Genomic DNA, 18,433 nt, shown 5'->3' with positions numbered 1-18,433 from the left:
GCCCCCAACCACACAGCCCTGCTCCTCCGCCTCCCTGAGTTCAACAGAAACCCCCGAGTCATGAGGCCAAAGCACAGTCTTCTTGGTGGGCAGAGCAGAGGCCGGTGGGAAGGGGGGTGGAGGCTGAAAGCTTTTGTAGAAGAAAAAGATGCACATGTATTCCTGTGTGTGGTGGCCAGATGCTTCAGTAATTGCTGTTCCCTACACATTTATGGGTGGGTTTTAGTTTCTGTATTTTCTAAATTTCTTTTTTTTAAACAGCTGCATATTATGAGAAAATTTTTGCAATCAACCACGAGAACTTGCAAAATAAGATCTTTTTCTTTTCTTTCGCTAAAATGTTATAGTTTTCTCTTGGTGACAGATGAACCTCCTACTTTTAAATGTTCATTTAATCGGCTGCACTGGGTCATTTGGCATGCAGGGTCTCCAGTTGTGGCATGTGGGATCTAGTGCCCTGACCAGGGATTGAACATGGCCCCCTGTGTTGGGAGCTCAGAGTCTTAGCCTCTGGACCAGCAGGGAATTCTGCAACCTCCTACTTAGAAAAAGATTATTTATTTATTTTTGGCTGTGCTGGGTCTTCGCTGCTGTGCAGGCTTTTCTCTGGTTGTGGGGTGTGGGGGCTGCTCTCTCGTTTCTGTGCTGAACTTCTCCCTGTGGTGGCTGCTCTGGTTGGGAAGCATGGGCTCTAGGCACTTGGGCTGCAGTACTTGTGCATGGACTTAGCTGCTCCATGGCACGTGGGGTCTTCCCAGATCAGGGAATGAACCCGTGTCTCCTGCATTGGCAGGTGGATTCTTAACCACAGCACCACGAAGGAAGTCATTCCCCTTGCCCCTTCCTGCCAACATCCCACTTTAAAAAAAGACTAAAAATAATCTGTTTAGTAAGTTATCAGGAGTCTGAGCTCTGAGGTCAGCGCCTGTGGTGTCATTCTCCCAAAGGCTTCAGACACCAGTTGGGCTCATGAGTCTGGCAGCCAGGGCGGGTCTGACGGCTAAAAACAGGCTTGGCCTCTGGAGCTCTGCCCTCACCGACTCACCCAGGGTCCCCAAGTCCTGGTAGCCAAGCAGAGCCACGCGCAGGTGGGGCTGGTACAGCCATGGGGCCGCTGTGGTCAGGGTGGAGTGTGCAGCGGAGGCAGCTGGCTGTCTGTCCCCATGACTGCTGGTGTCCTGTGTGCCCATGCAGGGCAGTCATGGTGTCAGGTGAAGCCTGGCCGCTGTCATGGGGACAGGATGGGACTTCAGACTGCTCGCATCCCCACTCCCCATCCCCCAGCTCCGCTTCAGATTGTGGCTTGTGGCTGCTGGCAGCTTCCTGGGCTGGGAGGCTGTGTAAAGCACCAGCCCCCTTGCTCAAGGTCAGCTGAGACCCCCAGCTCTGGGGTCACACACCATCCGTGCCACCATCCAGGTCATCCCACTTCTGTGAGGGAGGGCCTGTGCGGGGCTGTGGGTGATGGGGGATTTGGGGATGTTGTGGGCTGGCCCAGGAGCCAGCTTTTTGAGGGAAGGGGAGGGGAGGGAGAAGCTTTGACCTACTCAGCCTTTCAGGGGATTCCAGGCCCAGCTCTGGTGGGAGGTGCAGGTGAGAAGCCCCTGCAGGTTTCTGGGTCCCCACCGTTTTTCAGTTGAAGCCCCTCTGCCTGCACCACCCCTAACTCTCCCTTCCGTGGCCCCTGCCTCAAGCCACAGAAGATGGAGAGTTTACGTGGCTTCCCTTCCTATAGGGAAACGTGTTCCCTTAAGAAAGCATGACAGAAAGAGGAAAATAATAGTGGGTGGTTATTACTGACACGGTTCATGTAGAGACGCTTAACAGGCCTGGAACATGGAGGGAACTGAGAGCCGTTGCCCCGAGTCCTGGAGTTCGCACCCTCCGCCCCCCGCCCTGTGGCCACTCTCCCCTTGGTGTCTTCTGGTGGCCGGGCGGACTTCAGCCTCCAGAACCCCTTCTGGAAGGATCAGGCCAGGGCAGAGGTCATTCACAGAGGGGAGGGTGTGGTAGACCTTAAGAACCCCATTGCCCCCACTCTGTGTCGGAGCTCAGTTCCGGGTCTGAGCAAGCGTGGCTTCCTGGGGCTGTCCCCACCCTCACTCACCCAGGGTGGGGGGCTTTGTGTCCACCTTGTCCCCTCGTGCAGCCTGGTCACCCTGGGACCCGTGCTGTGTGAGCATCTGCTCTGCTCACAGCGCACCCCGGGGCCCATCAGACTTCACTCACGAAAGGGAAGTGTAAGGATGAACTATTCCATGGTTAAGAATTTCAAGGTCCCGACAGCATTGACCAGAGTGCACGGGCACAGGTACGAGGCCCATGCATAGAGAAGCTGCGGTGTGGGCTTCAAGGACCCTCCGTGTGGGGGTGGGATGGGGGCCGGACAGGGATTTCCTGCAAGCGCAGCTCTAGGCTCTGTTCTCGGCAGGGGGACGGCTGTCGGCACTGCCTGTCTGTGGAGGGCCCTGGGGCTGCCCAGCTCAGCAGGAACGGCAGGGGTGCGAAGGGAGGTCGCCCTCCCTTCGCACCCCTGGTCTCACACCCCTCCCTCAGGTCAGCCCAGTGCCTAAACAGCCCCTTCCTCATCTAGCTCTGAAGACCTGGAAGGTGTGGGGGCTGGAGGACATGCAGAAAACAAATTCTGTAAAGCGATTTTCCTTCTATTAAAAAAAAAAAAAGATTAAACACACACACACACACAAAGAACAGCAAAGGCGGGGCTTGCATTCTCAGCCAGCCTCTGCCAGATTCCGCCTGTGCTTATGCATCAGACCAAAATGCTGGTGCTCCCACCCTGTATCACAGATGAGAATAGAGACACAGAGAGGTTGAGCATCTTGCCCCAGGTCACACAGCTGCTGAGGGCAGGGCTGAGAACTGGACCCCTGTGGTTGAATCTGGAGTCCAGATGCTGTGATGACCCTGAGGGAGCGGCAAAGACCAGATGGCCCATGCTGAGCCAGGCACACACATGCACATGCACACGTGCACAAGGCCTTCACTCTGAGGCTACAGAAGTCAGAGGAAACCAGAGGGCAACCAGGAGAGGCCAAAGGAGAGCCGGGGTCTATAAGGAGGAGAGGACACACTTCCCAGGAGGCCGGGGAATCCCTTCCCTGGTGAGTCTGTCTCAACCCCTAGATTCCTCTCCCTGGACCCAGGAACTGACTGTCCAGTGACCTAACTGAGTTGGCTCCAGAATTATGCCTTCCCAAGTGTTCAGCTAACTGGACCCCACTGCTGTCAGTGATAAGGGGCGAATGAGTACATAGTCTGGGCTTCAGATTTGTGTGGAGACAAAATTTCTTAGAAGAGGAGTACTAAGAAACCACAAAGGCAATTGGCATGAACATCTCCAGAACACCTAAGAAACCCTCTGTGGTTTATATACCTCCTCTCCTGTCATGAAAGTAGAAAGTCTATTTAACAAGTAATTCTGTGCTTATCACACTCTTTCTTTAAAATATTTATTATATATTTATTTATTCGGCTGTGCTGTGTCTTAGTTGCAGCATGTGGGAGCTAGTTCCCCAAGTAGGTATTGAGCGTGGGTCTCTGCATTGGAGTCTTGACCCCTGGACCACCTGGGAAGTCTCTCCTCATTCTCCTGGGGACAGTAACGGGTCACAGGCCTCCTCTGAGGCCCCCTTAGAGCTGAGGCATGGGGTGGCTGCAGAAATCCTCCTGTGGCTAAGGTGTGGTTTGTTCGTCATGACTCACTCACACTCCCTGCAAACATAGGGCTACTCTGTGTGTGTCCTCTGGTGTGTGATGAGGAGGGACTTCCGATTGAAGCTTCGCCCACACTCCCTGCAAACATAGGGCTTCTCACCTGTGTGTGTCCTCTTGTGTGAGATGAGATTTGACTTATCACTGAAGCTTTGCCCACACTTCCCACAAACATAAGGCTTCTCCCCTGTGTGTGTCCTCTGGTGGGTGATGAGATGGGTCTTCTGACTGAAGCTTCGCCCACACTCCATACAAACATAGGGCTTCTCCCCTGTGTGTGTCCTCTGGTGGGTGATGAGGAGAGACTTCTGACTGAAGCTTCGCCCACACTCCCCACAAACATAGGGCTTCTCCCCTGTGTGTGTCCTCTGGTGGGTGATGAGGAGAGACTTCTGACTGAAGCTTCGCCCACACTCCCCACAAACATAGGGCTTCTCCCCTGTGTGTGTCCTCTGGTGGGTGATGAGGAGAGACTTCTGACTGAAGCTTCGCCCACACTCCCCACAAACATAGGGCTTCTCCCCTGTGTGTGTCCTCTGGTGGGTGATGAGGATGGACTTCTGACTGAAGCTTCGCCCACACTCCCTGCAAGCATAGGGCTTCTCCCCTGTGTGTGTCTTCTGGTGGGTGATGAGGATGGACTTCTGACTGAAGCTTTGCCCACACTCCCTGCAAGCATAGGGCTTCTCCCCTGTGTGTATCCTCTGGTGGGTGATGAGATGGGACTTCCGATTGAAGCTTCGCCCACACTCCCCGCAAACATAGGGCTTCTCTCCTGCGTGTGTCCTCTGGTGTCTGATGAGGTTTGATTTATCACTGAAGCTTTGCCCACACTCCCCACAAACATAGGGCTTCTCCCCTGTGTGTATCCTCTGGTGTCTGATGAGGAGGGAATTCCGACTGAAGCTTTGCCCACACTCCCTGCAAACATAGGGCTTCTCCCCTGTGTGTGTCCTCTGGTGTGTGATGAGATGAGCCTTCTGACAGAAGCTTCGCCCACACTCCCCGCAAACATAGGGCTTCTCCCCTGTGTATGTCCTTTCGTGTGTGGTGAGACTTGTCCTGTCCTTGGAGCCTTGCCCACACTCTCCGTACGTGACTCTCATAATCCCTGAGACACCTGCCCCCATGAGTAATGTGCCTGTGTCCTCTGGATTCAGTTTATGGCTTGTGCTGGGCTCTTCTGTCATTAGCTCATGCACCCCAGAACCCCCCATTTGTCCTCTGGGTGAGTAGGAAGAGGCCCTTGAAATCCTCTTCAGCCTTATGCTTTTCAGCAAAGGTTGGGGCCTGTCGCTTGGGCGGTGTGGATCTGAAAATCGCTGATTTTGATTGCCTGGGCAGGGATCCTCTGGTTGGAGGAGGTCTCTTTCAGATGGTCTCAGGAGGGTCTGAGAGGGGTGACTGCGTTGGATGTGTTGGCTGAGGAATTTCTGACTGGAGAAGGCCAGAGAGCAGGAGGCACATGGGTGGATCTTGGGCTTCGGTTCTCCTGAAAGAGGAAGCTTTTGGTCAGGTAGCTGGTTTGCCATGGTCAGGGCTGTCCCACTAATCATCTAAGTGTTGACAGTGCACGATTTGTCTCCCATCGAGTGTGTCTTTAAAGTCCACTTTTCCATTCCACTCTTATTCTCTACATCTACAGAAATCCAGGAATCTTGTGTCACGGGCCTTTTCTACATATCACCCAGATAGGGACCTTCCAGCAGCATCAGAGGCAGCATCTCTCCTGATAGAGGTGGATCTGTAGGGACTTTCCCTGTGTGTAAGTGTCTGAAAAGTCACGTCACAGTGGCCACAGGCATTTACCCTACTGAGAGATAAGACTTGATGACTTAGGTGGAATCTCCTGAGTGGCTCCCTGTGAGGGGAAAGGGTCTATTAAGTTAGAGGCGCCTGGCCTGGAGCTCTCTGCATATGGGAGGCAGCACAGGGGGGTGGTTAGGGCAGGTGTGAGTAAAGCTGAATTTGAGACTCCTTGTTCAAAGAGCAGCCTTTGTGCCGATCTCTGCAGGAAGCGGGTTTCAGACTGGACGAGACCGAGCGGCCCAGGTCCCACTGACTACAGGTCTCTGGCTCCTGCTGCCCCAACTGGTTCACAAATTGCTCCTCTCTCAGTTTTCCATTAATCATAAAATAAAGGCATGTCCTTTCTCAAGCCTCACTAGTATTCGTATCTCATTTCTTTGATTCAGTCTTAGTCCATTTAACATGCACTAGGAAGCCCTGTTAAAAAATACACCTTCAGCCAGACTCTTCACACCCTCACTCCCAAACATCTTCAGCCAACCCACTCTCCCCTCATGTCTGGCAATGAACTGACCTCTGAGGGGACTCCCCGCTGCTGTCTCTTCCCAAAAATGAACCAAAGTATCATCACAGAACAGAGAACATGCCGCTTGCAGCTGAAAGCCTCAGGGTTGTTCTATGTCACCCAGGAGGACCCCTGGGGCCTGCACGTGGACACAGGCCCTGAGGCTTCCGTGTCCCATCCAGCCTCCTTCCCCTCCCTCTGTGCTTCCTCCCGCGACCCCTGGCATGGCCTCTCTTCCTGGCCCTGGGCCTGCGGCACTGGCTGCTCCCCTGCCTGGAATCCTTCCCACGGGTGTTATCTCTGCAGAGACCCTGCCCCACCGTCCTGCACCACACCCCACCCTCTGCTCACGCTGACCCGAGGCACGTTCCCTGCGCTGGTTTTCCTCAGAGCACCAGCCCCTGTCTGGTATGAAGCCCCTGCTGCCTCAGGGCAGTGGTTCTGTCTGTTTCGGTGCGTGGAGCCCCGTCTGGCACAGAGCGTGAACTCACATGACAACAAATTGGAACAGTAACTGAATGCAAATCGCTGTACACAAGTCGCTTAGAAATGGGAGGAAATGAGGAGGAAACAGGTAAAGGGGAGAGAGCTGGTAGGTGCTAGAAAACTTGCTTTATGCTTCTAAGCCTTTCAGCAGAAGGTGATGTTACATATTTTTTTTTGCATGAAATATTAAAAATTAGAACTAACATTTTTAATATAAAATTTTTTTCCTAACAATCATATGAAAAGAATCAAATTCTGAGGCATTTTAATTGCAACTCAACTGACTTTGGACTGGATTGTACTCTGCTTCGAAATCAGACCATGAAGCTCCCAGGATGGGGTGGGGTGCTGGAAGAGGGGAGACACTCACCTCTCCCGGCCGCGAGCTCACTCTTCCCCCTGCTGTTCCGCTTGATGCCAAGGTCCTGGCCATACTCGTCCCCATACCAGACCAGCAGCTCACAGCCCGGCCTGACCACTTGGCAGGTTCGGTAGAAGGTCTGCCCGTGATACTGGAAGGCCACCAGGTTCTGCTCCTCGTCGTCCCGGGCACAGTTCACATACCTAGGGTCGAGGCCGGGAAAGGGAAAGAAACCTCAGGTGATGAGTGCCCTCCACTCTCCGCCCATGCCCAGCTCCTTGCCTTCCGCCTTTGAGGCCGCCCCTCATGTGGACCTTCTGTTCACACCTTTGACCAGGCCATGTGAATTCCCATGCTTTTCTCTCCTTACCTAATTAGCCATTTTCCAGAACCCAGTTCCAGACTCATCTCCACCTGGACTGTCCATGAGGCTGGTGACCTCCAGCTCCTCTAAACTCTGAATTGAGTTCTCTTTCATCCACAGGACTTGGGGCTCCTTGGCTAGCACGCAGCCCTCAGCACTCACCCCAGCTTGCCTTCTCTCCTGAGGCTTTCCTCCCATCTTCCCACATGTATCCAGGGTGCTATTCGCTTGCCCACCCCCTCCCATGGAAACTTGGAGAGAGCTCTGATATAGCTTGAGACATGGAACAGTAATAGTTTGTTCACTGTCTGCCTGCCCTGATGAAAGGAGAGCCATCAGAGAATGGCCCCGCCAAGGGCCATGCTGCCCCCCATTCCTTCTGAGGCCTCAGGGCCCGCTTCTCACTGGAACCAAGCCTGCGGAGGTTGTTGCCCACATAGAGTCAAGGTCTCCTGTGTTAGGTCATCCTGGTGTGTGCACTTACTCAAAGATAGAAAAAGTAAGGTTACTGCTCCTAAAATCAATTGACTAATGTCTGTTTGCAGTATGTTCTCCAAAAGGACATGGCTTGTGTGATCTGCTTCAGTAATGAAGTTCACTGTCTAAACCGAAACATAAAGTGCATGGTAAGTGTCAATTAAGCGAGTTGAAGTGTCCCTGGTGAATCTAGACTCCTCAAGTTGTTTTCAAGTCCCCCACTTTTGTTCAGCATATAGACTTGTATCTTGACGACACATGCTATATTTTTATTTCCTTCTTTCTAGTGTCTTTTGAAATGAAAGAGCATGATATGGAGGGAAAAGAGCAAAGAAGATGTGAAAGCTGTTGAGGGAGCCAGGTTGAGAAGGAAAGAGTGTGGGACTGAGGGAATATCAATGTCTACACACTGCAGACTCATTGCACTCACCTCATCCAGTTGGCCCAAGACGTGTCCTTTCCATCCACATACTCGTAGCAGTTTCTCCCTTTGGTGATCTGAGTGTCAGAAAAAGAGTTACAAGCTTTCCTCTCTCTTTTATTTTTTTCCTGTAGGAACTAATAGAAGAGCTATTTCCCTTTGCAGTCATTGGTGCTCTTCAGCCTGCATGGATTCAACTGCCAGTCAGACCACACGGTAAGCTCCTTACTCATCATTCCAAGTCTGAGTCTTGGTTCATTGAAGGCAAGGGTTCCACAAAGGAGGATTCACTTCTGTGTGTCTGTAACTGTGTTCCCACCTCTCCTCTAACCTTTAGATAGAAGTCCTGTGAGTGTGTACCAAGGTGTTCCCACCTCTCCTCTGATCTTTAGATAGACGTCCTGAGTGTCTGTACACTGTGTTCCCACCTCTCCTCTGACCTTTAGATAGAGGTCCTGAGTGTCTGTACACTGTGTTCCCACCTCTCCTCTGACCTTTAGATGGAAGACCTGAGTGTCTGTACACTGTGTTCCCACCTCTCCTCTGACCTTTAGATAGAGGTCCCGAGTGTCTGTACACTGTGTTCCCACCTCTCCTCTGACCTTTAGATGGAGGTCCCGAGTGTCTGTACACTGTGTTCCCACCTCTCCTCTGACCTTTAGATGGAAGACCTGAGTGTCTGTACACTGTGTTCCCACCTCTCCTCTGACCTTTAGATAGAGGTCCTGAGTGTCTGTACACTGTGGTCCCACATCTCCTCTGACCTTTAGAGGGAAGTCCTCTGTTCACGCCCAGGGCACACAGTACCCAGGGGTGACTGTGTCATTGCCGACCGTGTTATCACCAGCTGCATCCTCGCATGTAGCCATGAAGTACCCCCCACCACACACAAGCGGTTAGAGGCCAGAGGACAGGGAAACAGGTGCTTCTCACCAGCCAGGCATATCCACTGTTGGCGGCCTCTTCATCGTCTATGATCTGGCCCTCGTAGGGGCCAAAGTGCAGGCCCAGTGGCAGATCGGACTCCTCGTTCCACACTCCAAGCCCAGCATCAGGGATGCCCGACAGTCTGATGCTTAACCCAGGGGGCAGAGTGAGGGCTGAGCGATTGGCATGCCCCTTTTCCACTGCACAGTCCTTTACAAAGGTTGGGAGCCCATGGGCAGCACAGCTGTCGATGAAGAAGTTCTGACACTCCTCACAATCTGGAGGTGAGAACAGGGATGAGGGGAGGTTTAGTGATGTTGCTGGTCGTAAAGACCTTCAGAAAGAACTGGGGCACTCATGGCATTTGGCCTTGATCCTGCACTCCAAGTCATAGAGGAAGGGGATGACCGGGGGACCAAATGGTGAGGTGAGGTTAGTGGACCAAGGCCTCGTAGCCCCCTTCTCTGTGAGTGGGCCAGCGGGGTCACTCACAGAGGTAGTCGTCATCCTGGGGCTCGCTGACCTCTTGGTACACGTGGTCCTTTCTTTCTCGTAGACTGTACCTCTTCACTCCAGTCTCCTTTCTTGTGAGTTCTAAGATGGAGAACAGAAGCTAAGCAAGGCTGGTGGGGCCTGGGGAGTTAGTCCCTGTTTTATCAGAAAGTGTGAGATCTCCTACCTGTCCATCTATACACTTTGTTAAAACTTGCTTACATGTATTTTTCAAACTTTTACTTTTGTAATTTTATGTTTTAATGTTACATTATTTATTTCTTGGCCACACTGCATGGCTTGTGGGATCTTAGTTCCCCGATTAGGAATGGAACCCACGCCTCCTGCAGTGGAAGCGTGGAGCCTTAACCACTTCTCCCCCAGGAAGTCCCCTCTCTATAGTTTGTTACTTCTCCCTTTAACTACAGGTTCAGGAGACTGAGGCTCCACTGACCACAGATGCCCAGTTCAGTGATAGCTTCCTGCACTTCCCGTTAGTAGGTTTAATTTCCCAACCCTCTTACTTAGGAAATAGCTCACCGACACATCTACTCAGAAAATACATGTTTAGGGCACATGTCATGTAAGGCATTGAACAGAAGTCTGGGTATAAACACTAACAAAGCACGGTTCCCATTATCACAGCTGGATTTATTTACTTGTAGGTATCAGACTTTTGCATTTAATGTAAGGCTTTCAAGCACTGTATGAGTTATGTATCCTTATCTTCACTTTACAGATAGCAATCAGGAAATGTATAAGATTTTCCCAAGGCCCCAGTGCTAACTTCATGTCTCAGATCAGTCCAGCTTAAATACCCACCTACCCAAAGTCCATGCCACACACCTAGGCCATGCTTATTAGTTTTTCTACAGGGATTAGAGGAACTAATTAGAGGAACTCCCCAAATTTCTCTTACCGACTTTTTGTCTGGGGTGCTGTCCAGGGGTCCTTGCTTTTCTGGGATGGGGCACTGGATTCTGAGCCTGCTTGGAGCCACTTGTCTTCATCAATTTTGCTGCTCCCAGCAATTCCTTCAAACTAGATTCCTTAATTAATGGTGCCCTGGACATTCCCTTCCATGTGAGTAAAAGAAAACATGCATTTCTTTAGTTCTTTAGGACTTTATGAAGTGTTTTCACATGCATGATTTTAGTTAATACTTCAACAATTCTTGGAAATACCTGGTGGAGTTGGGGTCTGAACACTGGAGTGTAAAATGAGGACCTAAGTGGGTAGTGAATAAAAACTGGAATTCATATCTTAAGGTTCTTTCCCTTCAAATTTCTGCATAAAAGTGAGAGCAAGGCAGGGAGAATAGTTGGAGGTCAGGGAAAGAAGAGGGTAAGGGCTCATAGAGAAATCCAGGGGGTTTTCTATTAATTAGTGGTCCTTTGATGGACGAGGAAGTATGGAAAATTACAGAGGGGACAGAACACATCTGGAAAATAAGGTGACAAAACAGTGAGATTGAGAAGAGAAAAGACAATCGACAGAAACACATTTAGACAATAAAGAAAATGAGCTGGAAGTTGCAGGTCGCCATGTCCTCTTAGAGACAATGTGTGGACTTAAAGTGGCTGGTCTCATCAATTCTGCTTGAACAAGGCTCTATGACCAGCTGGTTCTCCTCAGTTCCTGATCCATAAACTGGCATACATGCTAATTTTTAATGTTACAGTGGACATGAAATTTAATAACATTTCAACAAATTGTTGTGTGAGCTATTTAATATAGTATGAATGTGAGTGTACATCCCTGCCATCAATTTATCCCTTCAACTGCATCTATATTTGAAGTCTAGCTCACAGATACTATCTTCAGCATTCTTTGACCTTCCTACTCCTAGATGAATGTTTAAATGTGGAGTCATTCATTCACAAAACATTCAGGGGGCCCTCAGGGGCTTTGAACTGGGCCTGGAATTAACAGGTATGGGCTAGGCTCTCAAAGCTCACAACACAGGGGTAGGCTAAACAAATGATTCCAAACAGGAGAGTTGCTTAATCAGAGCTCAGGAGAAGGACTTGTTACTCCCTCCTGCAAGAATGAGCATTTGAAATGATGCCCAGATGATGAGTTTCTACTCAAAAGTGGGTAATCTATGTGAAGTCCTTCAGTTATTTTCTTATTTGTTGATTTTCAGTCATAAACCTGAGGCTTGTCAGGGTTGTGAGTTGCTTCCTCTTATTGGAGTGGGAGGCTCTGAGGTAGGGATCCTGTCACCTTCTTCATCCTGGACTGTTCACTTTACACACTGCCCAGCATGCCCTTAAGCATCTTCATCTTGGACTGCCCACTCTACAAACTGCCCAGCATGTCCTTAAGCTTCTTCATTTTGGACTGTGCACTCTACAAACTGCCCAGCTTGTCCTTAAGCTTCCCTTAGTCAAATGTCTTAGCATATCCCTCCCTAGCATAGCACAAAAGAACTGAGGTTGAAAACATCTCTCAGATGGATGATATAAAGATATATGAATAAACTTCATAGAACTATGGAAGTTTTAATCATTTTGTAAGGAGTTTAGAAAAAGTGCTTTGGATTAGATTGCACTACAAGTGATACTGTGATCTTGGGCATATAATCAGTCATTTTTTTTTTTTAACCTCAGTTTTGTGATTTATAATGGTGATAGCTATATACCTACTTATAGGTACTGTAGGATTGTTTTAAGGTTTAAGTAAGTTTATTCACATAAAATGCTTGAAGTCTGAAATATTGTGAAAATAATATACCAATAGAACAGGCTACTATGGTTGTTGTTCTTACTAACTATAAAGATGGGGGTGATATCAGACAGTGTGCTAAAGATTCAGGACAGGAAGGCAGCAGTCTCCAGGATCTCTGTGTTTTCTCCTATTCTCACCTGTGACTGGATTCATGAGAAGGACATTTTTGCAACAGGATTTGGGAAATACTCACCTTCTGGTGTTTACTGTGCTTCACCCTGAAGGCCATCGAAGAAGGTTTACCTAAAAAATGATGAGAATCAGTGCTTTGGTTGGCAAATGTTTCCAAACTATGGGCATTCTAATTAAGGACACATTATCCTGAGCCAGAGAGTGACAAGGACAAGGACTACCAAAGGAGGAATGGAAAATGATTTCTGTATCATCAACTCCTATGCTTCCACTGGGAGCATTACATAATTTTCTTAAAATTAAAAAAAAATATGAAACTTCATCTGTGCCTCACCTGATGTCCATAAATTTTCTAATAACTTTACTAGCCTTTCATGACAAAAGTACTCAACAAAGTAGAAATAGAAGGAAGTGACTGCAATATAATAAAGATCATATATGAAAAGTCTACCTCTAACATCATAGTCATCAGTGTAAAACTGAAAACTTCCCTAAGATCCAGGAATAAGGCAAGGGTGCCCATTCTCAACATTTCTATTCACCATAATGCTAGAAGTCCTATCCAGGGCATTAGGTTAGAAAAGGAAACAAAAGGCTTCCATTTGGAAAGAAAGAAGTAAAATTATGTCTGTTCACATAGGACATGACTTTATGTACACAAAAATCTTTAAAATTCCACACACACACACAAAACCTGCACAGAAAGTTGCACGGTACAAAATCAACATTCAAATATCTTTCCATGCATGAACAATGACCATTCCAAAAAGGAAAATAAGAAAACAGCCCTAATTATTTTTTATTTTTCTACAGCTATAGTCAAGATCTAAATTTAAATTTAAAAAAATATTTATTTTTATTTATTTATTTGTGCCAGGTCTTTGTTGCGGCATGTGGGATCTAGTTCCCTGACCAGGGATTGAACCCAATTTCTCTGCATTGGGAGTGTGGAGTCTTAGCCTTTGGACCCCCAGTGAAGTCCCAATAATCTTATTTATAATAGCATCAAAAAGAATGAAATAATTGGGAGTAAACTTAAGGAGATGAAAGACTTATACATTGAAAACTACAAAGTATTGCTGAAAGGAATCTGATACAAGTAAATAGAAAGGCATCTCATGTTTATGGATTTGGAGACTTAAAATTATTAAACTGTTCATACTACCCAAAGCAATTTAAAGATTCAATGCAATTCCTATTAAAATCCCAGTGGAATGTTTTTCTGGTACAGAAAGCCCATCCTACAGTTAATACTGAATCTCAGAGGACCCCAAATAGGCAAAACAATCTTAGGAAAAACAGCAAAGCTGGAGGCCTCTGATTTCAGAACATGTTACAAAGATACAGGAACCAAAAGAGTGTGGTTTTGGCATAAAGTGTGTGCTTAGTCGCTGAGTCTTCTTGACTCTTTGTGACCTTGTGGACTGTAGCCCACCAGGCCTCTCTGTCCAGGGGACTTCTCAGGCAGGAATACTGGACGGGGTTGCCCTTCTCCAGGGGATCTTCTTAACCCATGGATTGAACCTGAATCTTCTGTGTCTCCTGCATTGAAGGCAGATTCTTCACCTGCTGAGCCACTGAGGAAGCCCGTTGGCATAAAGACAGGCATGTCAATCAATGGAACAGAATAGACAGCCAGGAATAAACAGAAATACACTCTTGGATACATGGTCTAATGATGCTCATCAAGAGTGTCAAGACAACGGGGAAAGTTTAATCCCTATAACGAATGGTGCTGGGGAAACAAAATATCCATAAAGGACACAGTGAACAGAGTGAAAAAGCTACCTACAGGACAGTAGAAAATATTTGTAAAATAGGTATCTGATAAGGGGTTAATAAGCATACACCAATATGAAGCCTACCTATAAGTCAGGAAGAGAACCTGATTGACCATGATGGCACCCTGATATCAAACTTCCATGCTCCAGCATTGTAAGAAAACAAATTTCTGTGGTTTAAGGAATGCAATCTGTTTTGCTATGGCAGTCTGAGCTGACTAACACAGTGGAAGGAGGAATTCAATAGACATTTCTCCAGAGAAGATACACAAATGGCCAACAAATATATGAAAAGATGATCAATATTACTAATCAATAGGGAAATACAAATTGAAACCTTCTTTGATGGGCAATATGAATAAGAAGATAATAGCAAGTTTGGTAAGGATATGGAGAAATTGGAACCCTTATACACTATTGTTGGAAATGTAAAATGTTGCAAGCTTTATAGAAAACAGTATGGAGTTTCCTCAGCTGTATGATCTAGCAATTCAACTCAAGAGTGTGTTTCCATAAAAAACTGAAAGCAAGATCTTGAATAAACAGTGTGCACATCTATGGTCATTGCAGCATTATTCCCCATTGGCAAGATGTGGAAGCAATCTAAATGCTCTTTGGTGGATAAACAGATAAAAATTATATATGAGATATATCTTATGTCTGTTGTATACACATGCACACAATGGAATGTTTTTAAGCCTTAAAAAAGAATTCTGTCCTATGCTACATCAGGGATGGGTCTTGATGATATGCTAAGTGAAATGAACCAATCCAAAAAAGACAATATTGCCTGATTCCACTTCTATGAGGTATCTAAATTAATCAAATCCATGGAAACAGAAAATATAATCGTGGTTGCCAAGGGCTATGAGAAGGAAGGATTGGAGAATTGTTACTCAGTGGGTTAGGGCTTCAGTCATGCAAGATGGAAAAGTTCTACAGATTTGTTGTAGAGCAATGTGTATATATATCCCAGGTGGCTCAGTGGTAAAGAATCGCCTGCAATGCAGGAGATGCAACAGACGCAGGTTCGATCCCTGGGTTGGGAAGATCACCTGGAGCAAGAAATGGCAACCCACTACAGTATTCTTGCCTGGAGAATCCCATGGACAGAGGAGCCTGGCGGGCTACAGTCCATGGGTACGCAAAGAGTTGGACACGATGGAGTGATGAACACTATGGCCACTAACACTAATGTGTACATACTTAGGAAGAGTGTACCATACACTCAGAAACTGTTAAGAAGGTAAATTAAGACGTGCAGAGGTATGGTGAATCGTGACATATATATTCTCTATGAAGACTCTCTCTTCATGTAAAAACCTTTGCAGACAACCAAATGTTTGTTTTCATGTCCCTTTCACTAGTTTTAATAACCTAAGAGAACAGAGGGACTTCCCTGGTAGCACAGTGGTTGAGAATCTGCCTGCAGATGCCAAGGACACAGGTTCGATGGCTGGTCCAGGGAGATGCCACTTTCTGTGGGGCCACTAAGCCTGTGTGTCACAAACTGCAGAGCCTGCATGTGCTCTGCAATGAGAAGCCACTCACCACAGCCAGAGAAAGCCCGTGCACAGCCACGAAGACACAGTGCAGCCAAAACTAAATAAATAATTTTTAAAAATTTGGGAGAACAGAAATTCATAGATGGAGAATCATAGAGCTATCTAAATTGTTTTCTCCAATCTAGGAGTATTAACTCGTCTAAACTGTCTGAGCAGTTAGAAGAGGAAGTGAGCTGCTCGCTTCTATTTTATAATGAGTGTACTTCATTTTATTTACCTGATGCTGTTTCTAGTCAGTGAAATGTGGGAAAGATCAAGGAGAATAAATAGTTGTCTCAAACCCTTTCCCAGAATTAAAACAAAGAATTAGTTTCACCTTAGGGTAACAAGATCATGTGTTGTTTTATATACATACATAAATAATGTATCTTGACATAATATGTTAATCATTTCCTCTTCTAAGAGATTTAATCCAATAACCAATTATGAGATTAGTATTAAATCTGTTTGGTAAATTTATTTCTAAGGTTTCTTTAACTGCCTTTCACTAAGAATGTTTAGCAAAAATAATTCTTTTTAAAAAGAATGATAAATTTTAAACATAAAACTTTTGAGAATCACACTGGAAAACCTATACATTCATCTTCATTCAGGCTGATGTCAATATTCAGCCACAACCACTTTGGAACGCTGAAAATTATGTTTTCCTTACTAATGGCTGAGATGTAGTTGAGACCTAAGCCCAGGCTGGTTTCAGGAAGACACCTCCAAATCCTCCTGGCCTCTTACCTTGCTGCCTTGGTGTCCATTCTTCATCAGAATCCTCAGTGTCATCTACCTGGGGTTTGATGACCTGCCTGCAGTGATGCATGAAATCTGGTCGAGTGACTCTGAAACCTGGAAAGAAGCAAAATATTTGTCCTAAGAAGGAGAAACAAAACACAGAAGCAATGGGAAGTGTCACAAAGTCAGGGAAATCTGTAGGACGGGCTGGGGGAATCTAGAACAAGGCAAGAGGTGAGCTCTGCACTGCAGGGTCGCCCTCCCTCTGGTACAGAACTGTGAACATTTCCTGCAGTTTAGTCTCCACACAAAAGGGAACTGTGAGCAGGTGAGGCCACCTAAGAGCGGGCCAAGTGAACACTGAGGGTGAAGACCTGTTTCATGTTTCCTAGGCTCACAGGCACCCAGCACTTCCTGTTACCTATAGCAATCAGTGCTTCATAGTTCCTTTTCACATTCCTGTAACGAATTTTTTCCCATTCTCCCATCTCTTCCCATTCTTCCTTGGAGAAGTATACGGAGATGTCTTTGAAAGCATCTTTGGCCTAAGGAAAATAATAGATTTCATCAGTGATTTACTAATATAAGTCAGACCTTAGGGCTGGGCCTTCTCCTCCACCTTTTGTGCAGGGAGTAGCCAGAAGTTACTGGATGGTCTCTGTGAGACCATCCTTCCTGAAGACTTTCCTTCCTGACTGTGTCCTGCTTAATTGAACAAACACTGAGCATTTTCCTAACTCTCCCTGGACACAGAGCAGTTGATGAAGCTAGTGTCCTGTTTTGTCCCACTCCACCCCACCATCTCAGATAGGATCAGGCATTCCCATCCTGTGTACGGCCACAGGGAAGTTCACTCAGCTGCCCAGGCAAGCAGTCTGTGGTGCTTCAGGGACCATCACCATGTCCTTCCCATAGAGCTGGCTTAGAGCCCAGCTTTGCCGCCTCTGCCTCTCACCATGGGCTTCCACTCTATTCTCCCGGCATCTCCATCAGTGCTCTCCTCTTGAGACCTGTTCGGCCTCATGGCCATTGGCGTGCTCAAGGCCAAGGTGCCTGTGGAAGAAGAAGATGCTGAGACAGCCCAGACCACTGTCCAGAGCCTTGTCTGTCTTCCTTGGGTGGAGTGTCCAGGGTAGGAAGGTGAGGGGAAAGTCGGGGTGAGGGTATTGGTGGGATGGAGGGATCCTGACTAGATATGACAGATCAGCCTAATGTGAACTAGATTTGGCTTCTTTGGATCCCCTACAATTCAGCCCCTCCGAGGAAAGGCACTGGGAGGGACGTGTCTGTGGGTGACAGGTATTCCTGAGGAGACCTGGAAGCCCCTAAGTGCTGGACTGGGGTCAGGCTGAAATCAGGGCTCTGTTCCAGTGCAGGAATGGAATTACTTCTCCAAGAAAGGTTTTGAGGATCTCCGCCTGGGGACTCAGAAAAATCTGGACATAATGTGGGTTCTATATCTAAGGGACAGGTCAATCGGCTTGAGGAGATCTGGGTCCGATGGGCTGAAGGAACTCGGGTCCTCAGGCAGAGGGGACTGGGGATCTTTTGTGTGATGTAGAAAGTGCAGGGTGAGAGAACTTGGGATCTTTCAGGCTGAGGAAATCAGGGGTTTCTTATTAAGGTGCTTTAGGTCTCCGACAGGCAAGACAATTGGGGTCTTGAGGAGGAAGAGTTTTAAGAGCTCCCAGGCTGAGGTATTCAGGGTCTCTGCGGTTAAGGAAATTTGGTGTGTCTGCGGGTGCTATTTTTAGGATGCCTCAGGCTGAGGGAGACTGGGGTTACTCTAGGTATTTGAGGGTCGCAGCACCAGAGGATTCGGTGTTTCTGCGGATGAAGGGACTTGTAGTCCCTGAAGCTGACGAGACGCAAGCTTCCTTCAGATTAGGACTCAGGTTCCTCAAAGCTAACGGGATTTGGGGCCTCTC

General features: G+C 47.5%; 1 protein-coding gene across 1 annotated transcript; it reads right to left on the bottom strand.

The window, feature by feature from the left end:
- Positions 1-3,746: 3,746 nt before the first annotated feature.
- LOC136149553 (histone-lysine N-methyltransferase PRDM9-like) lies at positions 3,747-17,529 on the bottom strand. Its single transcript, XM_065909906.1, has 10 exons — positions 17,461-17,529; positions 16,927-17,050; positions 16,512-16,619; positions 12,498-12,547; positions 10,494-10,650; positions 9,575-9,676; positions 9,089-9,360; positions 8,165-8,232; positions 6,903-7,096; positions 3,747-5,221 (listed from the first exon to the last, which is right to left on the bottom strand). The coding sequence occupies exons 1-10, from the start codon at positions 17,527-17,529 to the stop codon at positions 3,747-3,749; spliced, it is 2,619 nt and encodes an 872-aa protein (XP_065765978.1).
- Between the last annotated feature and the right edge of the window lie 904 nt (positions 17,530-18,433).

The sequence above is a fragment of the Muntiacus reevesi genome, chromosome 18 (assembly GCF_963930625.1).
Source record: "Muntiacus reevesi chromosome 18, mMunRee1.1, whole genome shotgun sequence".
Classification (NCBI taxonomy): Eukaryota; Metazoa; Chordata; class Mammalia; order Artiodactyla; family Cervidae; genus Muntiacus; species Muntiacus reevesi.
This window is presented reverse-complemented; position numbering and strand designations above follow the sequence as displayed.